Raw genomic sequence first — 26,477 nt, forward strand, 5'->3', positions numbered from 1 at the left:
CGTTGTATGTGTTTTTCATATACAATTAGATTTAATATACGCATACAGAGTAGATGAGTGTGTCTGCATAAATCTGTAGGTACCTTAGGTATTACATATCAGAGACAATCTATAGCTTAGACGATATACACATATTTTAGCTTAATTACATTTACGTATCATAGACGATATTCTGTTTTCGTATGGATGAAGAGCTAACCTAATTGTTTGGTAGATGACATGATAATGTGTGTCCACTGAATTATGTCTTCGCGCGGTATGTACTTATTTATATAGCGTCATTTAAATGGGCGTGAGATTACAGTTGATACTAGTGATAGTTGTGTGTGGGACCTTGAATCTGCTGTGCGATACGTTTTGGAAAAGTACAGAAATCATTATCCAGCTTATGTACAGAGACGGGGTGTGTATGCAATCGATTGTGAATCCTTGGGGTCTATATATATAGCATACGTACATACATACAAAGAAGGCAATTTGTATTTCATTTCGGTTGCTTTTGTTGCGTTTGTTCACACAATTACAGAGTCTATACTACTATTTGGATACGTCGTATGTGTATTGCAAGTGGTTCACCTAGTTGTAGGTTGCGTTCTAACAAATAATAAGTAGCTAGTTCGAAATAAAGCTCGATTTGTTCAAAATTCAGATTCCCATTTCGTTTGAGATTCTGTTCAAAAGTAAAATAGTATAAATAAAATGGTCATTTCAAAAGGCATTTTAGCATTGAGCTATTCTCAGTTTTGTATGCGGCAGCTTGCAATAATCCTAGTGTACAAATAATTACTAAATAAATGAGATTTTTATGTCTACAAGAGTCTGCACAGAGTCTATGCTAAGCTTACATATAACACTTAAAACAGAGTGATGTGGTAAAACTAGCTTGTGTTTCAATCATTCCTCAAACTAATCATTTTTGTTTCATTTTTCGTCAACAAAGGCCACATGAAATATTGAAATTTAAAATTTTCACTAAGTTTTCCTAGAGCTTCCACAAGCACAAGATATTTAAACCCATCGTATAAGGGGGCGACTGTAATTTGACCAAATACGAGGAAATCGATATTATTCTTTATACTTTTTACATTCAGCTGGGTGCTTCCACCGCCTCGTCACTGGCAGTGGTCTTCTTGGAGGCTTCTCTTTAACGGAACAATAGCTCATCATCGGGATCGAACTGGAACAGATCCGCCTTCTCCCAGTCCTATACGTCGCTCTGTTTGGCATTCGTATTGATGATGAAGGCGCCATTGATGTGGCCATTAACATGCGACTTGCCATTGGGTGTGTACAGATTCGTCAGACCGTTCTTGCCGTTGGCAATCATTATGGCCGGATGCGGGGTTACGCCATTTAGCTGCGCTACCAGCGGATTCTTGGTAGCCTCCGCCGGGGGCGTGGTCAACGGCGGCGTCACCGGCGACGGTTTGATCAACTCCAACTTGTCGTCTGTGGAACCTTTCAGCGCCGTCTTGATGAGCGCTCCATTACCGGTATTGCCAGCGCGCCTGCGATGGGGCAGGGCATATCGCAGCTTATCCCAGAACCACGGGTCGCCCCACTTCAGGTAGGTGTTCGTCGTCAGGTAAGCCTTCAACTCTACGTCCAGCTTCTCCACATCTCCGATGTCCGAGTAGATGATCACAATAATGCGCGAGCGTCCTTCGTTCAGTGCCGATCTATGAGCCGCCCTGAATTCAAGGCGCGACCACTCCGATTTGATGAAGTTCTGGCTGAGCACAATAATAGTCCGCCTCGAATCCGCCACGGAGCGCATAATGTTCTCGGGAATGTGGCCGCCAACCAGCCAGTCGCGTTCGTGCACACAGAGCTGGAATTTCTGGGGACCGTGCTCCAGTTGCGGCACCAAGTAGTCCTCAATAAAGCTCTGGTCCTTGTGCGAGTACGAGATGAAGGCATCGAACTTCTTGTCCTTGTCCAGATCCTCCTCCGTGACCAAACACATGCAAAAATTGTTAGCATACGCCCATGTATTGATCTCCTTCTGGTATTTGTAGTAAAAGGCCGCAATGAGGCCGACTAAAAGACCAGTCAAGGCAATCACCACGGCCAGGGCTATGAATACGCCCCTTTCCGCCGGACAAATGTCGTTGGTCGACAATTCCACCATTCGTGTGGGCACCTCGGCGTCCACGCACATCATTTCATTACGATCTGCAATCCTTTCGAAGTTGTCTTGGGTGAAGAGGAGCAGCGGCTTGGCGGTACAATCACACATCCACGGATTTCCGGACAGCTTTACAGAGCGCCATTTCATTGTACGATTAAGGAAACCCAGCACGGTGGCGTTCAGCATCTGCAGGTGGTTCGAACTCACGTCCAAATGGGTGAGATTGGTTGGCAGTTGATCCACTTCGATGTTGGTTAGATTGTTGCCAGCCAGATAGAGACTAGTGACGTTTTCATAGCCGGGTGTATTGGCCGAAGGAAGCCTGAGCAGTGTGTTCTTCTCCAAATGCAGTTCCATCAATTGCATGTTCTGCTGCAGATTGGGCAAGCGGGGAACGTGGGTCAAATTGCCACCATGGCAGTTGATGACCAGAGCTTTGTCATAGGTACGCACATGGCAGTTGCAGCCGCGCGGACATTTTCTTTCCCGAGGATCATCGGAGAAGTCCAGCGGACAGATGAGCGTCTGGGGTTTAACCTGATACACTGGAGTACCCTCCAAGGCATTTGGCTGGGTGCAAACCAATCGGTCTGTGCGTAACTTGAACTGATCGGCATACTGCGTCTTATGGACGCCCCTAACCAGCTGTATAAACCACAGGATCGTACAGTCGCAGACCAGGGGATTGTCGTTGAGATCCACATGCACCGGAATAATTGTGTAGTTCGCGCTCAAGTGCACATCCTGGGGCAGCTTGATCATACGTATATTATTGTGCGTCATGTTGACGTGCAATCTGTTCTGCGACAGGAACGCCAGATCCTCGTAGACCAACGAGCTGATGTTGTTGTAACTCAAGTCTAGCTCCCTTAAGTGGAGCATCGTGTTCTTCCAGTCGTTGTAGACGAATATGATTGAGTTGTTGCGCAGATTAAGGGTCAAAAGGTTTTGCATGTAACCAAACGGCGAGTTCAGCTCGGTCTGGAGCATGATGTCCAGGAATGGCTCCTGCAGATCGATGTTGTTGTGGTCCAAATGCAGGTGTCGCAGTCGACAGGTGCTGATAAAAGCTCTCGAATCAATGGTGCGCAGTCGATTCCTGCTCATTACGAGGGTCACTAGGTTGCCCAGGCTGCTGAATATGTCGCTGTAATTAGAAAACAAAGAAGGGCATTAGCTTAAGAAAAATATAGTTATACACGTTACTCGTATAGTAAAATGGTATACTAGATTCGTTAAAAAGTATGTAACAGGCAGATGGAAACGTTTTCGACCATATAAGGTACATATATATATTCTTGATGATGTTGTAGAAATTAAAAACAATTAAATAACGTCCCAAGGCTGAAGTTCTAAATTCCATAAAAATTTTTCAAAATATTTTTCTAATTTTTTTGATGTTATGATGTTGCGGAAATTCAAAAAATTAAAAAATGTCTCAAAGCTGAAGTTCTGATCTCTATAACTCAACTTCTCTTAATCGGATTTTGAAGTGGCATACCTCTAAATGTTTCTGGCGCAATTCTCTAAAAATCTGCATTCAAATCTAGAAATTTATTTTTTCAAAATTTTTTTCTAATTTTTTTGATGTGATGATGTTATGGAAATCCAAAAAAATACAAAAAAGGCCCAAAGCTGAAGTTCTGATCTCCATAACTCAACTTATCTTAATCGGATTTTGAAGTGGCATACCTCAAAATGTTTGTAAAGTAATTCTCTATAAATCTGCATTCAAATTTAGAAATTTATTTTTTTTTCATTTTTTTGTAATTTTTTGGTTGTGATGATGTATAAATTCAAAAAAATTAAATAATGTCCCAAGGCTGAAGTTCTAAACTCCATAACTCAACTAATCTTAATCGGATTCTGAAGTGGCATACCTCTAAATGTTTCTGACGCAATTCTCTAAAAATCTGCATTCAAATTTAGAAATTAATTTTTTCAACATTTTTTGTAATTTTTTTGATGTTATGATGTTGTGGAAATTCAAAAAATTAAAAAATGTCCCAAAGCTGAAGTTCTGAACTCCATAAATCAACTTATCTTAATCGGATTTTGAAGTGGCATACCTCTAAATGTTTCTGACGCAATTCTCTAAAAATCTGCATTCAAATTTAGAAATTAATTTTTTCAACATTTTTTTGTAATTTTTTTGATGTTACGATGTTGTGGAAATTCAAAAAATGAAAAAATGTCCCAAAGCTGAAGTTCTGAACTCCATAACTCAACTTATCTTATTCGGATTTTGAAGTGGCATACCTCTAAATGTTTCTGGCGCAATTCTCTAAAAAACTGCATTCAAATTTAGAAATTTATTTTTTCAAAATTTTTTTCTAATTTTTTTGATGTTATGATGTTGTGGAAATTCAAAAAATTAAAAAATGTCCCAAAGCTGAAGTTCTAAACTCCATAACTCAACTTATCTTAATCGGATTTTGAAGTGGCATACCTCAAAATATTTGTAAAGTAATTCTCTATAAATCTGCATTCAAATTTAGAAATTTATTTTTTTTTCATTTTTTTGTAATTTTTTGATTGTGATGATGTATAAATTCAAAAAAAATTAAATAATGTCCCAAGGCTGAAGTTCTAAACTCCATAACTCAACTAATCTTAATCGGATTCTGAAGTGGCATACCTCTAAATGCTTCTGGCGCATTAAATTTTTAGGAAATTTGTTTAATTTAATTTTTTAGTAATTTTACATTTCGTAGAGAGTTTTGAAAAATGTTGTGGTATTTTTTCACTTTTTTATATATCTTGTAAATTTCTATAGATTTTCAAAACAGTTTTTGCCTCGCCCACACTTTTAACAAATCCTTATTTTTTTTTCGTTCCACTGATATTCCAGAAAATGTTGAAATTTCTCGTTTGCACTTCCACGAGCTGAGTAGGTATACCCGACGGGTATCTGCTAGTCGGGGAACCTAACTATAGCATTCTATATTGTTTTTTTTATAAAATAATTGTAAGTTTATTCGCCTGAAACTATATACTAAAATATAAAATGTATTTACCCGCTAATGTCGGTGAGCAGGTTATCCTCCAGATGCAGATCCGTCAGACTGGTGGTATGTTGAAAGAGTGAATCCGGTAGATGTGTCAGCCTGTTGTTGCTCAAGTCCAGGCTCAGCAGGTTCACCTGATGTTCCAGCAAAGTGGCGGGCAGAGTGCTCAGCATGTTGTCCCCCAGCGAGATGTTGGTGATCTGTGTGGAATGCTCGAAGAGGTCACCGGGCAACGATTGCAGATCAGCTCTTAGCCGGAGGATCTTCAGTTCCGGCTGGTTGGCAAACAGTCGCGAAGGCAGCGTGGCTAGGGGCACCCGATTGTTCATGAGGCGCACCTCGTTCAGGTGCTTGTTGTGGTCGAATAGGCCCTGCGGCAGGGAGCGGAAGAGATTGGCGCTCAGATTGATATCCGTGACATTCGTGAGATGGGCGAACACGTCGTGCGGCAACTGCTCGATGCCATTATCGTGAATATCGATGCCCAGCAGCGAGGTGGCACCTTCGAAGTCGTGTTTGGTGAGGTTGTGCAATTGATTGCTCCACAAATTCAGCTGCTTCAGCTTGGGCATCTTGCCGAAAATGCCACGCGGCATTTGTCGCAGCTTATTGCTACCAAATTCAATGGACTCGAGGTTCTCCAGGTCGTCGAACAAATGCGTTGGCATTTCCTCGATATTTGCCCTCAGTTCCAGATGACTCAGATTTCGCATATCCCTCAGTAAGTTGGCGGGAATGTGTGTGAGACGGCGGGTGGTGAACCGGAATCGCTTTAAACCATGCAAACGGTCCAAATGCTGCCGTGTTATGTTCATGCCCAGGTTGTCGCTCTCAAAGATCAGCGTCGTGGGCGAGACTATGCCCAGATACTCCAGGATACTGGCAATCGGCGTGTGGCCGGGCAGCATGCACCGTCGCATCTGAACCCTGTCGACCTCACCGATCCGCAATTTCTTCGGCAGCTGCTGGTAGTCCGTGGTGTCCGTCAGATTGCACATGATCTGCACGTAGTCATTGGGCTGGATGATTAGCTTAAACGTGGGATTCTCCGCGTTAGCCGGGCAGATGATTTCGTATTCCGACATAATGGGTGCACATTGACAGAGTCCGTCGATGCTCATCTCACTGCACGCATCCCGGCCAAAGGATGCCTCAGTTCCCGGCCATTGGACCAGTTGTAGGATCACTAGAAGCACTGCCAGCTCGAAAGCCGTCTTTAGTCGACTCATGATGGACAATTGGTTGCACTGCAAATAGAGCAATTCAAAGGAAATTATCAGAAATGTGTGGCAGTTGATTGGAAAGAATGTACTACCATGGAAAATATTATTCCCTTGATATTTAGCACACCCTTATGATTAATTATAGGCTACTTATTCTACGAAATTGTTTATGGCTTTTATAACGTACTCAAGGTGATTTTTCCTTTAGTGCACGCTCCGTAATTAATAAGAAGTAAACTCTAGCGCATTTGTCATTCTCATAATGACAGACAGAACAGCAAATGCGCGAAATGTAATGAAAAGGCAGCGACTCGGAGGCGGTATTAACATTTACGTAATTATATGAAGGTGAAGTAAAACTGAATACAAACATTTGCCATTGCCGAATGGAGTAAATTTGGCAAATGTGCTCATTGCACGTCGGTGCGTAAAGTCCTTTGAATGCGGCTTAATCAGGGACGGTTAATTAGGCGCGAGTCAGAATTTTTGACAACCCGTTCAAAATGCTTCATTAGCAGCACGCAACCGCCGTGTGTGAGCGGCAAAGGCCGTTAAAATGAATTTCATTTAAATGCCAACGTTTGTGGGGCTTAAAATCCGGATGACTCCTGGGCAAAAAGGACGTACACACACAAAACACCGGGCGCCACCTAGTGGCAGCAACACAACTCGTGTATAAATATGGCACGAGAACACATCCTTTTCGCTACTCGGAGTTCGCTTCCTCTGCCATGTTGCGTTTCATGGTTGGCTCACCTCGAAACCACGCCCAACTACTGTTCTCCCGTCTTTCGTCTCCAGTGTCCCGTGTCCCGTCTCCCGACTGCAATCGCCATACCCTGTAATCCCGGGATGCCCTCTACCTCTGTGTGGTGTAATTACGGTCAGGGAGTGTATAAAATTTTGTAAAACGCTCTCTTCATTTCTTCGTCCGGCGACCGACATCCTTTCGTCCTGTTGCTCCCACAGTGGACAGTGGAGCACTTTACGGTCTTTGTGCATTTAATGAATTTGTCATGCGCTCGAGTGCTGCATAATACGAGATTTTTGCCAAAGCTCTGCGAGAACTTGAGCAGCTCAGCCAACAGCTATTCCTTGACGTCCTCTCAATCTGATGGTGACAATTTAATTGTGCCCATTACGTACAATTTGAAAGGAATTCAATTAAAAGTTTTTGGCTTTCATGCTTTCGCCCCTAAAATCGGCAACTTTAGGCCATATTGCATTTACTGTCAACTGTCCCATTAGCCAAAGAAAGCTGATAAAAAAAGTCTCGTATTCAATCCCTCCACAGACGCTTTTGAATGAAATTTTGATAAGGCAATTTAATTATGCGCGCTGTAATTTGATTTTCAAATTGGTGACTTTTCCTCATTAATTAGGACGTTTTCCAAGGGTTGGCCCCTGGCTGTGCAGATTATATTGATTTTTGAGTTGGGCTTCGTTAACACGCAAAATTTGATCAATTTCTGGGCAGCTGAAAAATCTGCAACTGTTGGCCATTTTAAATTTCTGCAGCATTCTGATGAGCATTTTGATGGGAAAACAGATAGTTAGATGGATAGACAGGTTATTTGTTTGGAAAATCGAAGTATAGCTAAATGCTGATGCTAATAGTTATTGCAAATCGAAGGCATTGTGTCTGCCAAGTGTTTGTTAGCCATCAGATGGTAGATATCGACCATATTCCCCTTAAGCTATTAGATGGCAAAATAGACACGGTTTGTTGGGCCACAGGAGTTTGGAACTCGACACTTTGTTTTGCAACGGCAAAGGTTTCCTCGTCCTGGCCAACTTCAATTTGGCATTAATCTTTAAGCACTTTTCACCCAATGAGTGGATCTAAACTACCTTCGCCCACAGTGTTTTGCCTTTTAAATTTCCTCTTGGCCAAGTCAGCCAGTCAGTTTGCCGAGCGTACTGGCTATTGTGCTGCTTTTCTTGGCAAAATTTTAAACATTTATATTCACTTAGGAAAATTACTTTTCGCTTTTATGCCACGCTGGCCGTGTAAATATCCAGAAACGACCTGTAACCTGGAACCTGGAACCAGGCACCTCCTACAATCCGAATTGATATCCTGAGCGCGTTTTGTTTATGCAATCTAATCTGGGGCGGATTGTGCTCCGTTTTGTTGACATCTCGCCTGGAGCGGAACCACCTACTCCTGCTCCTTCTCCACAATACGGAGCACCAACATTTACTCTGGGCAATCGGGCTAGAAGTGTGGCCCTTGCTTGGTGAACTTTTTGGGGCCGTGCCAATTAATTGAATCCTGCTCTGGCACCCAATTTAATCCCGCCAGGCAATTAAAAATAATTGCTCATTTCACACATACACACACATGCTGGGAAATTATGAACACACATACCTGCGCAAGCGTTACGCTCGATTTAAAATTTTGTCTTGTTTAATTAGACGCTCCGTGTCGTTAATAAAGGTTAACGAAGTTTTGCCAGAGCGCAGATTTTTCACACATTTTCACACACAGCGCACACATCTCACAGGATACTGGTGAAACCTCAATACCAGCACGTAGTAACCCATACACTCACACACACACACACACACACAGACCCCATGAAGATTCACAGACATTCCAGTTGAGTGCGCATTTTTGCACTCACATGCTCACTTCCGGTATGTAACGGTACTAAATTCATTAGGCACACTAAATTACAACCGCAGGCATGGCACAATGAGGTTGTGTGTGTAGAATTTGAGTTTTGGAGCTCGAAGGAAGCTCTTCGCTTCCACCTTTGATTTTTATTGCTCACCCAAGGAGTACACAATGTAAGCCTTTCCGAGAGGAAACCCTACTTTGGCATGTGTGAGTACCCAAGACCGATGTTTAATAGTCGTACCGCCCGCAGGCTGCTCTTGGAAAATTGGCTTTCGGATGCCTTCAGTGCAAAAACCACCCAGACAGCCATTTAATGGTTAAGTTTTCTTAATGCTCGACTGTCGGGATTACGGCAAATGCCAAAGTGTTTAAATGGCGTTGACATATTGTTCGCCCTTTAAATTAATTTTTGCAATATCAAGAGGAAATACGAGTGAAACACACACACAGACACACACACTCAGCCCGTTCATCAATCAACATGACTAATTACTACAATTTCTGCCAAGCGGCAGCAGCAGCCACTCCAAGGCTCCTAGGAAGCAGTAAGGAAGGCAAAAACAAAAAAAAAAAAAAAGCAGAACAAGTTGTTTAACAATTTCTTATTAAAAACTTACAAATGCTTCAGAAAAGTTCGTACACGCATGTGAAGTACACTCGTGGAGGGAGAAAGGGCTGGGGTCCTTCGACCATTTTCCATTTTCCATTTTCCATTTCCTAACGCCTAGCCCCTAGCTGCTAGGAAACGGAAAGTCTGGCCAAGTGCGGTTTTTGTATCCCACTGCACTGGCAATGTTTCATTTTCCCCCATTTTCAATACGAATGTGTGCGTGTGTAGATATACATGTGTGTATATGCGGCTGCTCGGTTGTTTGCCAAAGGATTTCAATTCCCCCAAAAACTTTTGCAAGTCTTTTGGCCCCATGTTTCTGGTTTTACAGGCATCGCCTCCAACACTTTGGTGAACAGGCAGCCGAGACATGTTTATATAGCCAACCAGATGGGCCAATGTATTGCCAAACGGGAGCTTTAAGTAAACATCTGTGTACTCCACATCTCAAGATGTTTTTGGGGGCGGCATGTGAAGAGTCTCTAAGCGGGTCTTAATATCGCAAAATTGGAAACTGTTCGATATGTGATTGTATGATTGGCAATGTGGCAGTGCTTTTATTTCCAATACAATTGAAAGAAAGATTGCAGTTCAGTAATTGCATAACAGAAGAATATTATGCAGAAAACAAAAACGAATATAATTGTGCTAAAGCATTAAAACCACAAAAGAACTACTATATGTCCAAACAAAATTCATACATTTAATTAAAGCCATCGAGTGCACAAAACTAAGATCCAGTATTCGAGCACATCCAAGTCTCTCAACCAATGTTACAATACAATTTACAGTGTTAAATGTCAAGTCTGGCATTTTGAGAAACCTTTCATAAATATCTAGTTGCAATTAATACGTATTGCTGTATGCCTAGTGAAAGGCAGTGATAAATGTAGAACATCTACTTGGAATTGCTCCCAAGCTGCTGCTCCCGAGCTAATTATGCACAAACATAGCAAGGTTCGCAAGGTTAAGACATCCTTCGAATGAATACATTAAGTCCGCTTTCATTATTTATGGCTTACACTTTCCTACTCTTCTGCAGAATTTCAGCCGAAGCGCATCAAAATTCCAAAGGCAAAAGAAGTGGGGACTCGAAACGAAAGTGCTGGAGCCGCACTGAAGCAGTTTTGAATTGAAAATATCTTGAAGCTGCTTATGCTGTAACGCCTTTGCGTTAAGTGCAAACCGCCAAAGGGCGGGATGAGTGTAAGAAATGCTGGCATTTAAATTTAAAATTTCTATTAGTAAATGCATCAGCAGAGCTCAACTTTGCGAGGAGGCGAAACCCAAGTGAAGTGAACAAAAAACCAACTTCAAAGTCAGCGACAATGCCAAATCCATAAGATACTCGCTCACTCATTACTCTTGCCAGCTGCACAGCTCACTGAAAGTTCAAGTTACGGCAGACAGCTAAGCAGATGAAAGAAAAAGGGGTTAAGACCTGATTTGCGCATTCCAGCCCGCGACCCGACACTTCCCCATATATCCCATCGCAAAGGGCCACTGCCTCTCCAGATCTCGTTGAAAGCCAGCTCATTGTCTGAGAAATAGAAAGGCAGTAAGGCGCTGCTGCAGTTTTTTCTTCCCCTACCCCCCGGTTTTTTTTTGTTTTTTTTGTCATTTTCTTGGCAAAGTGAGGCGAAGTCGCCAAGTGAAAGGCTTTGTAATGTCATTTGTCTGTTAATCATGTTGTCGTCCCAAGTTTTGTGCAAAGTTTTAAGCATAATGCGCTCGTGCCCGAGACAAATGCAAAAACTTGTTGAGCCCATGGTAATGGCAGTGGAGCAGTGGACGTGGGCAAGGTGGTGGTGCAGGAGGAGCACCTCTTGGGGCAACAGAAGAACCAGCAAGCATGCGTGACGCATTCAAGTTTAATAGGCCCCATTCTTGTTGGCCAGGTCGATGACGATAAGGCCGTGATGATGGCGATGACGTTGATGATGATGATGTTTTTGCTGCACAGCCAGTTGTTTGCCGTGCCACAGAACGCAGAAGCGCCAGTGGCCGATTGTTTGCTCTGTGGCTCAGTCTCGCATCCAGCCCAAAGTCACTCAAATGGATACTTTGCGGCTGACTGCTCCACTGCTCCTTCGACCGTCCACCCCTCCACTTGCTCCTTGGCTCACTTAGCGTACATCCTGTCAGCCCAGGTTGATGTGGGCCGGCCGTGTTTAGATTCGGTGGATGAGCAAACATTTAACGTAAATTGATTTCCACTCGCCAGGCGATGACACACTGCAAACTCAAGCTCAAGAGCATGCACGCAAAAACTTCACACTTTTCAATGAAGCATTAATCTACAGCTTTAGGCATTCAAATTTGAATTTTGGGAAGCTGTCAACTACTACAACTTGAAATTATTATATTACATTTTAAATCCCCAGGATCACATCGTTTCTTTCTGTGTGGGAAGACAATGGCTGGAACATCTCTTCGCCTTCGCCCCGCTTCATTATTCCAGCACCATCAATCTCCCTGGCCAAGTCCACTCTTCTACTTGCAACTTGTCATTTCCTTAAGCTACAGAGTTGCTCAACTAGAGCGCTCTCCTCGGGCGGCTAAGTAAATTTATCTGCAACTTCCACACACGCACAGTCCATCACATAAATAAACAACTCGACGTCGGGTGGAATGGGGTCTGTTTCTCATTGCTTTACTGTACCGTTTGCTGGCTGCCCGCTGCCTTCTGGCTGCCAGCGGCGGAAGAGAAATAAAATAATAGACACCCAGTCCGCATTCAATTTGGCTTCACCTCCTTGAGCCGCGCTGGCATCGTAAATGAAAATGTCGTCCATTCCACGCTCGGCCAGCGTTCATTTAAACAGCGTTTTATGTGGCCATGCTATGGGTACGTATGGGGATCTAAGTGGCAGGCCCTCATATTGTAAATAATACAGCATAATGCTGGCCAGTCCAACCTATTTAAAGCCAGCTATCCAACCCACCGACAAGCCGCCCAATGTGGCCAAGTCCGATTGCCAGGGGACGCACGTGTACACTTCAATTACCAATGCGGATGGAGGCGCATCTCGTTTCTTTGGGGAGAGTGGAGGCAAGGTTCCTATCCGACTGCTATCCAACTACTTAATTTTTCGCTGCACTCAAACTTTGTCGGTCGTTCGGTCCCTGAGCATTTTTATGCTTTCCTGATTTCTATTTATTCGCCCTGTCGTCTCCATTTATTTGCTGTTGTTCCTGTCCACGGCTGTTGGCCCTCATAATTTTCGCTTTGTTTTATTGTATGCAGCTTAATTCGCCGGTCCCCAAAGTACCCAAACCCCCCAAACTCCGCACTGCCCGCTCCCCTCTTGAAATGTGAGTCACGTTTAAAGTTCTGGAGCCCTAAATGGCATGCTCGCCATGATTATGGCGGCCGAATGTACCCCACTTATAGGCCGATACCATATATAGCGCTAATTGTGCACATTTTGCGCTTGTTATAAATAATCGCACACGACCCTGCTGTTTGTTGCCCATTTAAGCTCCGGTTATTGCTTCGTTTGGTCGGGTTGTTTGTTCGCTTTAGTTCAATAGGGGCCGTCATTTTCTTTTTGGCCAGCGCACTTGGTGGAACTAAAGTTGTAGCTGCGATAATTAAGACACTTTAGTTTCGTTGGTGCCGATTGCTCTTAGCGTGTCGTTGGAATGAACAAATGAGATTTTTAAATAAATAATACGATTTTTAAATAAATAAGCATGTAAACACGTGAAGAAGGTGTTTATTTTTTAAATAAATCACGAAATGGAGTAGTCAAAACCAAAACATATTTCCGCGTGACACTTCCGAATTGGGGACACAAATGGAAAAAAGAGCGAAATCATGCCATGCGAATAGAGTTATCTGTGACGGACTTAATCCCAATGCAATATTTATTTGTAAGAGCACTGTTTTGTGTGTATATTTGCACTGATTGCTTTATGCAACGACTGCACATAGACAGACGGACAGGCAAACAGTCACCACATCCGATTAATGGCCGACTTGGTTTTGCAGTGGCCAGAAAAAAAGTATTGATTGCCCTTCATTGTCGGCCGAAACCATACGATTTTGGCACTTTTGGTCCCCATTCTGATTTGGGTTATTTATTGTTACTATATATATTGTAAGTTTGGAGTTTTTTTTTTCGCTGGACTTTTGGCCTCTAGGGCTAGGCATTAAATATGTATAAACATTGATTGATTTTGGCCTCGCTTTGATTAACATTTAAAAGGGACATTTATGTTGATAAATATATGTGTACAAGTATATGGTTCACACGCGTTTATAGAGACATTAACGTTTATCAACAAAAATGATTGAGAGTGCGGAGGCTGCTTAACATAAATTTACCAATAGCCGCGAAAACGCAGGATGCGCCCGCAGGACAATACCGACCGCAATGGCTATAAATAAAGATTAAAATCTCTGAAACGGTCACAAAAGTGCCTGGCACTTCATTTCAATTTATGTGCATAAGTATTCATATATATGCCGATGCACCACTCACTCACACACGCTCACATATGCGGTGTGTGTGGCGTTGTGGTGATAAATCAAAAATCTCTGCCTACTTTTTGGGTGTCACAAGGCTATTTTCCAGGACTTTGTCAGTATTCAGTGCTGCCTGTTTGCATTGTTGCCGCACAATAAATGCAATTTCATGTTTCAATTGCAGAGTTAAAAAAAAGGGAGATTTAAAGTCGCCAGTTATAGCAACTACAACAACGACAATCAGAAGAAGAACAACAACAGCAACAACAACAGTTATTGGTGAAATGGAAAATCAAAATGGCGACGACCGAAGTGAAATCATTACGTATACGCAGCGCTGTATTAAAATTCACAGCGTCCCTTGTGATTTTTATGCACGCGCGTTCACTTGGCTCCTTCGCCCCGCATTTTTATGGCCATTAAATCAAAGTACAAATAAAAGAAAGTAAATAAAAATTTCGTTACAGCCTTAATAGATGACGGGGGTGCGGAGTTTCGTGGCCTTTTGGTTTCAAATGAAAATGAAAATGAAAAGCTGAAATCTTGTCATAAAAATGCGCGAATTCGTAAAGTGCACTTTATGCGCAACGTTTGTGACCAACACTCGAACTTAATGAACGTTCCACGAGGATTCAGTGAAAAGTGCATGGAAAAATGAGTGAGTAAAAAGTGCTGATGGCTGCACAGATAGTGAAACAGTGAGTTGAAAATGGGTTGAAAATGGGTGCTGCATGGTATTACCTAAATCATTGTTGTATTTAAAGTTTCTGCAATTCGGCTCTATGATTTCAAAGCAATTAATTTTGAGGAGTTTCGTCTGGTAATAACCTTTTAATTATATTTTAATATTTGAAAACAGCAGCTGCCATAAGCACACACATATTTTGCATAATTGTTGGCGGGAGTGACGTGAAAACCGAACCAAAAAATAATTTGATGGTAATTCACATGAAATTTGTACATTTACATATTTTCATATATACAAAATAAGCATGATATACAAAATATTTCAGTTGCAGGACCAACATCACCAGGAGCAGCCCGTCCGCTTGGCTGCATTAATTGGTTTTTCGTTAAAATATATATTTTCTGGCTAAGAAGGGCTGAATGAAGATGGAATTTTTGGGCAGGGCGGGCATGCGAGGTGTTGAAACTATGCATTTCGTATGCAAATGCAAATTTAATGAGCTTTAACTCGATGCCATCCATGTGCGGGTGTTAATTTTGCGTCTGAGCGTGTGTGTGTGTGTGTGCGATTATGCTGGCAAAAATATTTTGTTAATTTTTAATTTTAATTGCAGTCGCTTGTTTGGAACTTTATTTTATTTATTTATTTGGGCTGGCGCTGAATTTTGCATAATTATGTACTGGCCGGACTGTCAACATGGCAACATTTTCGAAATGGAAATAAGCATTTTATTATTTATTTGTCAAATACAGGGCCGTCGAGTTTGTTTCACTCGGATTGCAGCTGAATATTTGACGCTTGTGTGTTTTTTTATGTAGACTTTTTTCCATTTTTTTTATTTTGAATTTTGGTGATGGTGGGCGTGTGACAGCGCATCAATTAAACTAATTGTGCATTTAAATTGGCAAATTATTGCTCGATCCTTAATCATAAATTATTTATGCAATCAATTTGCATAAAGTCAAATAAGCCGTGCACATTGTGTTTGTCCTTTCACCACGTGGCCGCTGCCGCATTCGGTGGGTAAAATGGCCAAAACGGACGGACTGGGAATGCAATTTAAATTTTGTATAGCCGCTTTGCTTATTCTTCAGCTGGGCCAAATACGCCATTGGCCTTCGTGTGTTTTGGCCTACGCTTTTATTTTAATTTGCGGTCAGCAGCCGTTGCCGTTGCCGTTGCCGTTGCCTAGCGAAAACCAATTAAGTGGGCTCTAAAGCTCGCGTTTTCTAGCAGCGCGTCAAATTGAAAACCATGCGCGAAAATTTAAACATTTTTCACCAATTTTTTTCGCACTCTTGGCGTTCTGGGTTGTCAGCGCTTGGCTTGAACGCAGATCGCCTGGTCAGCTGGGTTTTTTATGCCCTCTGCTAACTCTGTCAAAACTTAATTAAATTCTTCAGCTCTTTTTAAGCCGCAGGGATGCACTTTTAACGCATAATTCGTTCACCAACTCGAAGTGCTGCTGCACTACATGTGGCAGAAAAAACAGGGCTGTTGCAGCTAAGCTGCAAAATTTATTTCAGATGGCTTATATGTGTTGCTAGAGTGTTGCATACTGCTTGGGGCAAGGTGCTTCTTTACGACCATTTTTTCGGTGGCAATGCTTCTGCGGAAGGCCTTTAAAAATGTACTCGTGAGTTGTGTTAACATACAAATAAAGTGATATTTGTGATATTTACATGATTGTAAGCTTATTTTGAATAGAAAAATACCAAGTGTCGTGCGTGACAGGATTTGTTAATACTTTATGGACCTTCTCACGCTCCCACATCTAGCGGCAAGAGAAAAGAACAGAAGTACATTAATAGTGGCCGTTGCGGTATAAAGCCTTTCAGCCATTTTTTTGTTTGTTCTATTCGCCCCGTTTGTTTTTAGACGCCCATAAAAGCGGCACTGAAAATGTTTTAAAAGTGTTTTTCCTTATGCAACACAGCGGCGACAAAGTGTTTGTGGCGTATACGTATTTTTTCGCGCTCCTCCCGTTGACATTTAAAAAAAATGGCTGTCACAATGCATTTTCGCATTTTGCATTTCGCAAAAAGAGCGAAGGAGATGGTGTGGCAAGAGGTGGCAATAAAAAAGTAACAACAAGTGCAAGTGTGGGTGTGCAAGTGGGTGTGAGTTTGGTTGTGCGGCTGACAGTGAGTGTAAAGAGTTATGAACTCTTTGGGGAATGTGCTGAAAATTTAGAAGTGCCGTGCGCTCTTTTTTTTTGTTTTATACCAATGTGCTGCACATTTGTGAAAATAATTGCGGTTTTCATTTCCGTTTTTTTTCCCCCTATTTCTATTGTCTACTGCAACCCTTTATTTATTTAATGCAATTTATTTATATTTGTAGTTCGCTTTATGCTCAATTACACAGAAAACCACAACAAAACAAAAAGGTTAAATGAAAACTGTGTGCCAATTGAATAATATTTAATGATATATAAATGAGGAGAGTCCAAAGAATTTTTTTTATTCTATTTACCGCCTATGCTTGCTGGATATTAATTATACAATGTGTAATGAATATTTACAAGTAGCGCAAGGAGAGTAGTCATAATATTTATTTTCACTTACCTTGCTCAGAGAACTGTCCTTGTGGGTTGGAGAAAGGTTGAAGTGTTATCCTTGTATCCTGGCGTCCACTACAGATGCAGCTGCAGCCCGTTGAACATTTTTAATGTATTTTTAAGTAATTTACTGCAAGAAAAGCGTGAAAAATATGCAAATTAGCCGAGGGGTCGCATACAAGAGGAGGTACTGTATGGAGGTGAAAGAGTAGGGCATCTTATTAGCATTCCAAATGACTGGTGTGGTGGGGCCATTTCTTCAGAGACTTTTCAACTTTTAGTCTGCTAGACAAGTGGTACACATACATACTCGTACATGGGTGTATGTGTCATTATGACACTAATTATGTCATACATACGCAAAAGTGGCAAACAAGCCGTGTCCATGTGCCTTCAAGTGTGTGTTCGGTGTGTGCACACGACACGTGTGTGGTGTGTGTGTGTGAGCCACTTAAATTTCAACGTATACGTAATGCCTATTCATGAGCGATGTCGCCCCCTCGTTGCAGCCGCTTAAGGGCGTGGCTGGATGTGTATGCTTAATTTAATTAAGCTGGCTGTTACTTAGAATTTGCAATGCAGCCATAACCGCAAACAATTTGCAAGTCAAGAGCGTATAATGCAGACAAGAGACGACCAAAGGATTACGTTGACTGAGTGCTGCTGCAACTTGACATGAATCACTCGCAATGAGTATCTTTTGGCAACAAAAAAAAAAAAAGAAACCCTCGGAAAAGAATATTCAAACTTTTGCAATAATTTTATTCAATTTGCCTTGCATTTCGGGCCAATCGAATGAAATGGAAAAAGCAATCTTGTTTGGCAACACGAAACAGTTTCAAGAAAATAATTAAGAACTAAGCCCAGATTGCAAATAGATGACAAAGTTCACCCGGCTCGAAATGGGAAAGGTCGTGTTCTGTAATTCGGTTATTTCCTGCCTGCTGTCTGCCATGTGAAAAAAAGGGAACAAGGGGATGGGGGAATAAACTTGGCAAAATCTGCATATTTGAATATATTTCTGGGACTCAACCATAAATAAGGAAGCATCCTTTGTATTTCTTTGTTTATTTTATATGCATGGCCAGCTTCTGCTGACTAAATTCATCAGCTCATCTCCGCCTGTCTGTCGCATTCGTGTGTGTTTGTTATTTTGTTATTTTATTTTGAGGCCCAAAAATTCTCTAATTGCTCGCCGCATACAAATTGCCAGTTATCTAAACTGACAACTTCTCAGGAATTTCTAATTCAATTGCCTTATTCTGTTCCGGGGTTAGGGATTCGAGCCAAAATTGAATGAATACCAAATATGTGTGCTGTATTTTCTCAAATATTTATTTGACTTTTCATGCTCTTCGCTTCGCAGTAATCTTTCGATTTTCTTCATCATTTTACATGGCATGTTTAGCAGAGATTATCGAAGCATTTTCTTCACCACCTCAGCACCTCAGCCAATTTAAATTTCTTATGGATCGACAGCTGTTTCCATGAACTGAGAAGATGCACAGAAAAAACACTCGTATATTATAAGTGATGCACAACTACCGATTAAGCTATTACTTTCTTCAAAGGCAATTTATAAGTTTATTTGTGCTAAGAATCGTTTGTTTCTGTGTAGACAAGTCTTTAAAAGCCATTATCTCGCCGATAAGTTTCTTAAATGGCTGCGATAAATGCGAGCAGTTTGTTATCTACTATCCGCTTGCACCGCGTTTATGGCAGTTATATGTATATCTGCTAATTTGCATAGGCTGAAAACCGCAATCCCTGACTGTTGCCACATAATGCTCCTGCATTCGTATTCATCCAAGCATGCGGTAACATGCATTCATGCCACCCCAAACTCCCCCATTTTGGCCGCCTATCTGTCTGTCTGCCTGTCTGTCTGTCTGTCAGTCAGCTGTGTCTGGCTGCATTTTCATATTGAAAATCACTGAAGTGGCAGACCAGTTTCCCCTGCCTCTCTTCCGCGCTTGTGTGGCAATTTCGGTTCTCTTACTTTACGAATGAAAGATTATAAAAAAACGAGCCGAGCGCATTTTAATTTTAATAGACATGGGCTAGGGAGCTGTAAAGCTCTAGCTTTTCTGTGGATGTTTGCATAATGAGGCCTGCTTAGGGCGGCCAGCTCTCAATGGATGTTAATAGAAGTGATGCTGCAGGCAGCATTTTTATTGCCCTGCCATCTTTTTGTTAAATAATGAAATGTGCAAATGTGTTGCCACGCTGCCACATTGCCAGGCGAACTGCGGCGGACAACAAACATGTGCAGCATGTACGTATCTCATGTGGATGCATCCCCACCTACATTTTTACATAATTACATCGCAGCTGCCGCTGGAGCTCGGCTTTGTTTTTTGTTTAGTTGCTAATTTATTTGTGTATGCATTTGGGTCTTTCATTCATGCAACTCGCCGGCTCCCTTCTTTTGTATGAGTTTTTCAGCAATTTTCAGCCTTTGTTCGGCACATTTAGTATGTAGAATGTAGAATGCCGAATGGCTGTGCATTTGTAATTACTTCTATTGCAACTTGCAACTCCCTCTGTATCTTTTACAACACATGTTTCATGGGCATAATTCGCGCTCGGCTGCACTTAGCCAGTCTGCTGTGCTGAGCTTGAAAAGCCTTTTAAATGTGGCCGAAACGATTCATTGGCCTGCTTTGGTTTCCACTGCACTTTCTAAGCTTCCTCGGGTTGGCCTTTTACCAATTCCAGGCAACATGGTTAGCTAAAGTTCTTTATACCGTTGCGGCTGTTTTTCCTTCTTTTTTTCCGTTTGTTGCGGCTTCGATTTCCCATTATGCTTAAGGTATGGAAAAAGAAAACTAGTTCTTGTGCGGTGGCTCCCTCGCATTTGGTTTTTCTTTTCTAATCACGTTTGCTCACCGCAGCCGGCGCATTGAACCAGGAAAGTAGCTTTATGCTTTGTTCTAGCTGCTGACGTTCTAGGTGTTTTGAGTTGTGGTTGTTGTTGTGCAGCGTGTTAATTACCTTCTTCTACTTCTTCGACGACTAGAAAGTCGATATGGCCAAGTTGTTGCTGCCGCTTGTTGGCCAGGAAGCGAGTCGCACGCATTAACCACAACAAAGTTCTCTGGGAAATTGCACGAGAATATGTGCTTCATTTTCCACACGCATAAATCATCTTTTATTAGCATTACCACACGATGGTTTTCTGTAGTCTGGGATTCAGATTTCACAAAACCCAAAAAAAAAAAAACAAGAAAAGAAACGGAGTAAAAACGGAGAATGTTTGACTTCATGCCGCTGGAATTTTATTCTTTATGCTTTGCATGTTCAACTCTAATTGAAATATATGGCTGACCTCAAAAAACTGGAGGCCCGAATTGAATAGGCCATTTCTCACATCACGCAAAGGATCGTGCAGATATATACGTAAGTGCAGAATTTATACGAGTACATCACTCTCGACTGTATTACACTTGACCTTTGGCCAAATAAACTTATTCGTACAAAGGAAAGCAAAACAAAAGCCTTGAAAAAAGTGTGTTTTCTCTTAACCTACTTCCCGAAAACGAAGAACTCGAAATCACTCAGCCAACTGGGGGGGAAAAAAAACCTATCTGAAGGATACAAAAATCTTTTCACTTTTGTTGCTCCGTTCCTCGTGTTCCTTTCCGTTTCGCTTTTTTTGTAATCAACAAAGTTCAACGCTGGCATATAAATATTTGCATGTCAGGGACCAGAAAGGAAGTATACAGAAGAAGAAGAGCGGGCACTTATTATTATATACGAGCATCAACAACAGCTTTAAATTAAAAGTGGCGGCAGCCTGGGAATCGGATGCTCTTCAGTAAGGTCCACTACTGTGGGTTGTTGTGTCAGCTGGCGTTGTCTGGACTTCATTTTATGCGCTGACAATTTCTCATTATTAAAATTACAGCATCAGCCAACAGAAGGAAAAGAAACTGCACGATGGAAACTTGAAAACTCGATAGGATGACCTTCAAATACTCTTTCAAAAATTCTCTAAAGAAATGAAACTTAAGAACGCGGTTCTATTTTATTGTACTAACACTGCGCTGGTGCCCTTCGTCACTACGTTGATTGCCGTCCACAGTGATATATTCATATAATATCAATTAATAGAGGTGAGGTAAAATGCAGTGTAAGATAGGATGCGATAACGATACTTCAGAATTTCCTTATATTCTGAGGTAACCTGAGGTATCATATACGTTAAATACCTCTTTCAAGGAAGTTAAAAAGCCGAAAGAAAAATGCAGCTGTGTTAATGTGAAAATAATCATCCCACGCGGCGTTCTGATTTCACTTGCAGCTTTTCCAGCAATCATCCAATAGTGCGGATCGAATGGAATACATTCCCATTGCATCCGCGGAGGTGTGCTCATTAGTGCTTTTATCTGGCAGATCCTTGCCCATCAGATACCATTCAGATACCATTCGGATGTCGTTCAGACTGCGTTTGTCTGTCAGCTCCGCGTCATTTCGTTGGCATATTTGTGTTGGCTACATAAATCAGCGGTCGCATGTCATTAACTTGCGATAAATCTGTCATAAACAATGCAACACATAAATTGCCGTCGAAGCCAAGTGCGGATTGGGATGGTAATGGGTTCCATCAGAGACGGAGGCGTGGCACTCATCATCGGGCCAAACAATGTCGAAAATGCAAATCAGCGCAGTACACTCTGTGGTGTCGCAGTGAGTGAGTGGGTGGTGTTGGGCGGATTGTTTGCTGCTGTTTGCCAGCTGGGTGGTCTTGGCCAAAAGGGGCGAGCGGAACTTTTAGCCGCTGTCGCGGAAGCAGCACAGCGGGCGACATTATGATGTTGACGAAACAAAGGCCCGTTTGTTGGCTTTAGTTTATGCTTTAGCGGTCGATATGCGTTTGCGTGTTAGTTCTGTTGATATTTAAGCGGCTTTAAATTCATTTCACTGGTTCAAAAACTTATAATTCCATTAGGCAATTTTTGTTTGGCAACCCTTTTCGTGACTTTAATAACTTTATTTTTGTAGCTATAGTTACACCATGGGCCTGTACTTAAATTCTCCAAAATACACACACTGGCCATTGCACTTAACAAATTGCAACGCAGTTAAAATTACAAACTGCAAAGTATTTGGCAACAGCAAATGCAATTTCGTAACAAAAGTCTTTTGCGCCCAACCAAAAGGAGCCTGGTTTTTAATGGGGGCCATAAACATGCAAGGGTCAGCGACCAGAGACGTAGGCAAGGGGGGCTTTTTAAGCTCAGATGCTTCGATTTGAAGTAACTATCAAAATTATTTCACAAAGCGTTCTTAAATTTCTTGAACTTAGGCACAACTTATATACTAATGATGTCTAGACACCTTGGTCTCTCTTCTTTTGAACGCCGCCCTTTTGAGTAATCGACGCCCCTGTCTTCAGTTGGCCATACAAATCTGTGGAATGACGTGGGCTAAAATGCTTCAATTACAGAGAAGTTGTGCTGGGTGTAAAACTTTGCGGTTTGTGCTGTTGTTCTCGTTATTTGCCGCTGGCCGCCGGTCGCTGCATTGACATGTAAATGACCTTTAATTGATGGGCTCGAGTGGCTTGATTGAGTGCTAGCGGGGCGTCGAGGGGGGGTTAAGGGTGCAGGGGGCATAGGGTAAGGCGTCCAAAGAACTCGCACATGGTAATTTGCATTTTGAAAATGCCGCAACTTTTGTAACTTTATGTGGTGGCCTTTTCGCCATCGCCATCGCCATCGGCATCGCCATCGCCTTCGAGCATGTCCTGTCCAATGTCCTTTCCCTTGATCCTTGGACCCTTCGCCTGTTCGGCTGTTTGCCGTTTGCCTGGTTGTCTGTCAGACTGGCTGGATGGTAAAATATTTATGTTGCTTCCACCCAACTGATTGCGGCGAAAAAGCGCAGCTCGGCGAAATGAGAATTTATCGCAAACACATAAAAAACGGCTACCCAAAACGAAGTATGTGTGTGTGTGTGTCTCTGTGTGTGTATGCACTCGTATGTGTGTGTGTACGTGTGTGTTAATGGGTTTTTCGTGTCCGTGTATTTGGGAGTACGGGGGAAATGGTCTTCCGTCTCTGTCGCGCCTGCACTTCCGCCGGAAGTTTGCATGTTCCTATATCATTCGCAAGAATCTGAAGCGCGCTTAAAAAAGCTGAAAGGCAAACGCAGTCACAGCCGCGTTGTTCTCACTCACTCTTTCTCTCCCTCTGTCTTTTTTTTTGCCCCCAAAAGGTTACCTCCATTATAGCTCTTTATTTATGATCCAGGTTAACACACACATGACCATGTGTGTGTGAGCGTGTGTTGCTAACGGTAATTGCGGTGTCCGCCATCGCTTGGCCCGCTGGCCCTCAAAGTCGATAACATGTCATTTGAGCGTCGCTAATGTCTTCATTTATTTTTAGCATGCCGCGCCTCGCTTCTCCGCCAGCCAACTGCCGTCCATTTTGGCCTGGCCCAAACGAGCTGTTTGTTTAGATAAAAGTTTGCTTTTGGCTTCAGCCCCTCATCATCTCCCCTAAGCGCCTTTTTCCTCGAGCTCGCCATCCCAGCTCCTGTCCCAATCCGTGTGTGCCGGCCATAATTGGACACGAGTTCGGGGCTTGTTTACACATGCATTTTATAGACGCTTTTAACGTGCCAATTTTGTGGAGCTCTCGCTGCGTTTTAACCGATTCGGGGTTAATGTGCTAGTGGAAATCGCCCGAGTGGAGCTGGTCAATTTTCCCGAAACTCCAAGTCGCAACTTTATTAGGAAGAGTCGAGAAAGTGGATGGGTAAATACACGGAGCAAAAATGTAATGCTCGAGTTTGAAAGTTAAATCTGAATTTAAATAAGTTCCTACTATACTTGTACAATACCTGTCAAAATATCTTAGCTGCGTGATAAACTAAGGCTAATTCTTAAAAAATTAGTATTTTTCTAATGTATCTTGAGAGCATTTCATGGCATATTTGGCATGCTGATCAGCACCCAGCGCTAGATGTGAGTTCCAAGTTTTTGCCCAACTACGGACAATTGTCACGCACACAGAAATATGCTTGGGAAAGTGGCCGAAATGGAGGCTCACGCAATGACCACGTCCGCAGTCGTTGGCAGTCATCCGCTTTTGGGCAGCATAATGAAGAATGGCTTCTGAACGTTTTAATGCCACATAAGTCCTTTCGGCCACGCCGAAAACGGTCTTTTGACGGACGCAGCTCAAACTTGGCTAATTTCTCAATCAACGAATGGCGCTCTAATTACGCATTAGGGTGAAAGAGTAGCGGTGGGGCACTTGATGGAGCTGGAAGCCATTTGAGAAGTAATCAAAAATCCCCATCAAAGTTGTGCGAGTTTGCCAAGTTCTGCTGGATATATATCTATATATACATATATATGTATATATAAATGGTCGCTGTATTTTTTGTTGGTAACCCAAACGCTTATGCAGGAATCCATAAAAAGTAACTCAACTCGCATGCAAATAAAGGATTGTGGGGGCTGGGCACAAGGAGAAGCGGAAAACGGAAGGGCGAAGGGCGAAGGAACTCGTGAATGGCACACAAGATGCGCCACCCCGAAAACCCAGCAGGCAGTCACTTAACCCATTGCGACAACTCCTTCTAGCTTTTTCCACACTCAACTCCGCAAGCCGCCGTAATGACAGTTCAAAAGGGCAACAAAGTACTAAAAATAGTGGAAATTACCGCAGGATATTCAAATTTCCACATTTGCGGAGAGGTAAGAATAGCGAAAAGCACGTATACATATGTGCATATGTGTATGTCTGTTTGAGTATGTGGGAGTGCTGCACATCGCATGCCATGGAAGTTGCGCCATTATAAACCTCGACTCCAACTGAAGTAAGGAAAGTGGAGAAAAGTGCTTTCTGTATTGGCCAACAGTTCCCGGGATCTACAGACAGGACTCGGGCACTGCTCCCGCCAGCCAGTGCTTCTTTTTGGCTCTTGGCATGTGGCAGCGATAAGAATCGAATCCTTTTTGCATTGCATGTTAACACATGCAAATTGAAATGTCTAAATCATGCACTCACACACTGGCAAACGGTGAAAAACGCGCTGGCAATGAACGCGAAAAACACGGGCGAAGAATTTCAGGGCGAGGGATATGCAGAAATATCTTGAATTGCATTTTAATTGCTACCCCAAAGCTTTGCCAGCACTTGAGTGGCTAAAGGAGTGTCCGATAACAATCGAGTCTAATATATTTTGACGTGCTAGCAGCTCACATTAGAACGTAGGAGGGTACAGAAAAATTCTGAAGGGGTCTTAGAGTTCTTGTTGATTAAATTTAGATGCTTGTTCCCATTTGAAAATGTAGCTTGGTAAGTACCATTACATGCAGAAGCGTAATTTGGTAAATATTGAGGTTGAACCTCCCCCCTATGAAGCTCAACCCACGCCACTGTCCACCGAAACAATTGCTTAGGCAACATTTAGTGGCTTTTGTGGCATACCAACACCGAGCCATGTAAAACGCTGCGCGAATGAAATGAAATACTTGCGGTATCGGCCACACTAAAACCCTGTACTGAACCCACTCCACATCGCACATTCACATTTTACAGCACACCCAAACCATTCAGCGAGCGTCACTCCCCCCGATGCAGGCATATAATTAATTATTGTCGCAACATCATTAATCAGGCTATGCCAGGACATCGTTTATATCCACTCGCCCCGTCTCTGTCTTGTGACGATTGTCTGTCCTTGTCGTCCTTGTTTATTTATCTGTTGACGTCGCGCTGTGTGTAAGTGTCTGTGGCAGATTATGGCCACACTGCGAGTAAACCTCAAACAAGCACTTAAACGCATAGAGTGGGCCAAAAGCGGGCCACAGCGAGTTAACCAACTGACTGATGACTGTCGTCATGTGCGTGCGACCTTCACCCACTGCCAACTACTGCTTACCACCCACTTTTTTCGGGGGGCAATGAAAAATGATGTTTTTAATATGCAGGTCTGTATGAAAGTAGAAGTAACCGAGTGACAAGAACAGTGAGTAAAAGTGTCAAAGTGGCTTATGCCGTTTCAGGCATTTAGGATTCGGGATTGCAAGGATTACCAAGTTAAGCGGCATTACGGCATTGCCGCCTGGCACATTAATTTATTTACAGGCACATTAAGCACTGTCTATGGGTTAATTAAAATTATTGAAATTGCACGTCGCTTC

General features: G+C 42.4%; 1 protein-coding gene across 1 annotated transcript in view; it reads right to left on the bottom strand.

The window, feature by feature from the left end:
* Positions 1-338: 338 nt before the first annotated feature.
* The window catches only part of LOC6555256 (protein toll), a 44,484-nt gene continuing 18,345 nt past the window's right edge, over positions 339-26,477 (bottom strand). The window contains exons 2-4 of the mRNA XM_001981601.3: positions 17,322-17,444; positions 5,149-6,386; positions 339-3,278 (exon numbers count right to left, since the gene is read on the bottom strand). Of these exons, the coding sequence (XP_001981637.3) occupies positions 1,205-3,278; positions 5,149-6,368 (3,294 nt within the window). The 5' untranslated portion in view covers positions 6,369-6,386; positions 17,322-17,444 and the 3' untranslated portion in view covers positions 339-1,204. The remainder of the gene's footprint in view (positions 3,279-5,148; positions 6,387-17,321; positions 17,445-26,477) is intronic.

This window comes from Drosophila erecta, unplaced genomic scaffold (genome assembly GCF_003286155.1).
Source record: "Drosophila erecta strain 14021-0224.00,06,07 unplaced genomic scaffold, DereRS2 tig00000000-arrow-pilon, whole genome shotgun sequence".
NCBI lineage: Eukaryota > Metazoa > Arthropoda > Insecta > Diptera > Drosophilidae > Drosophila > Drosophila erecta.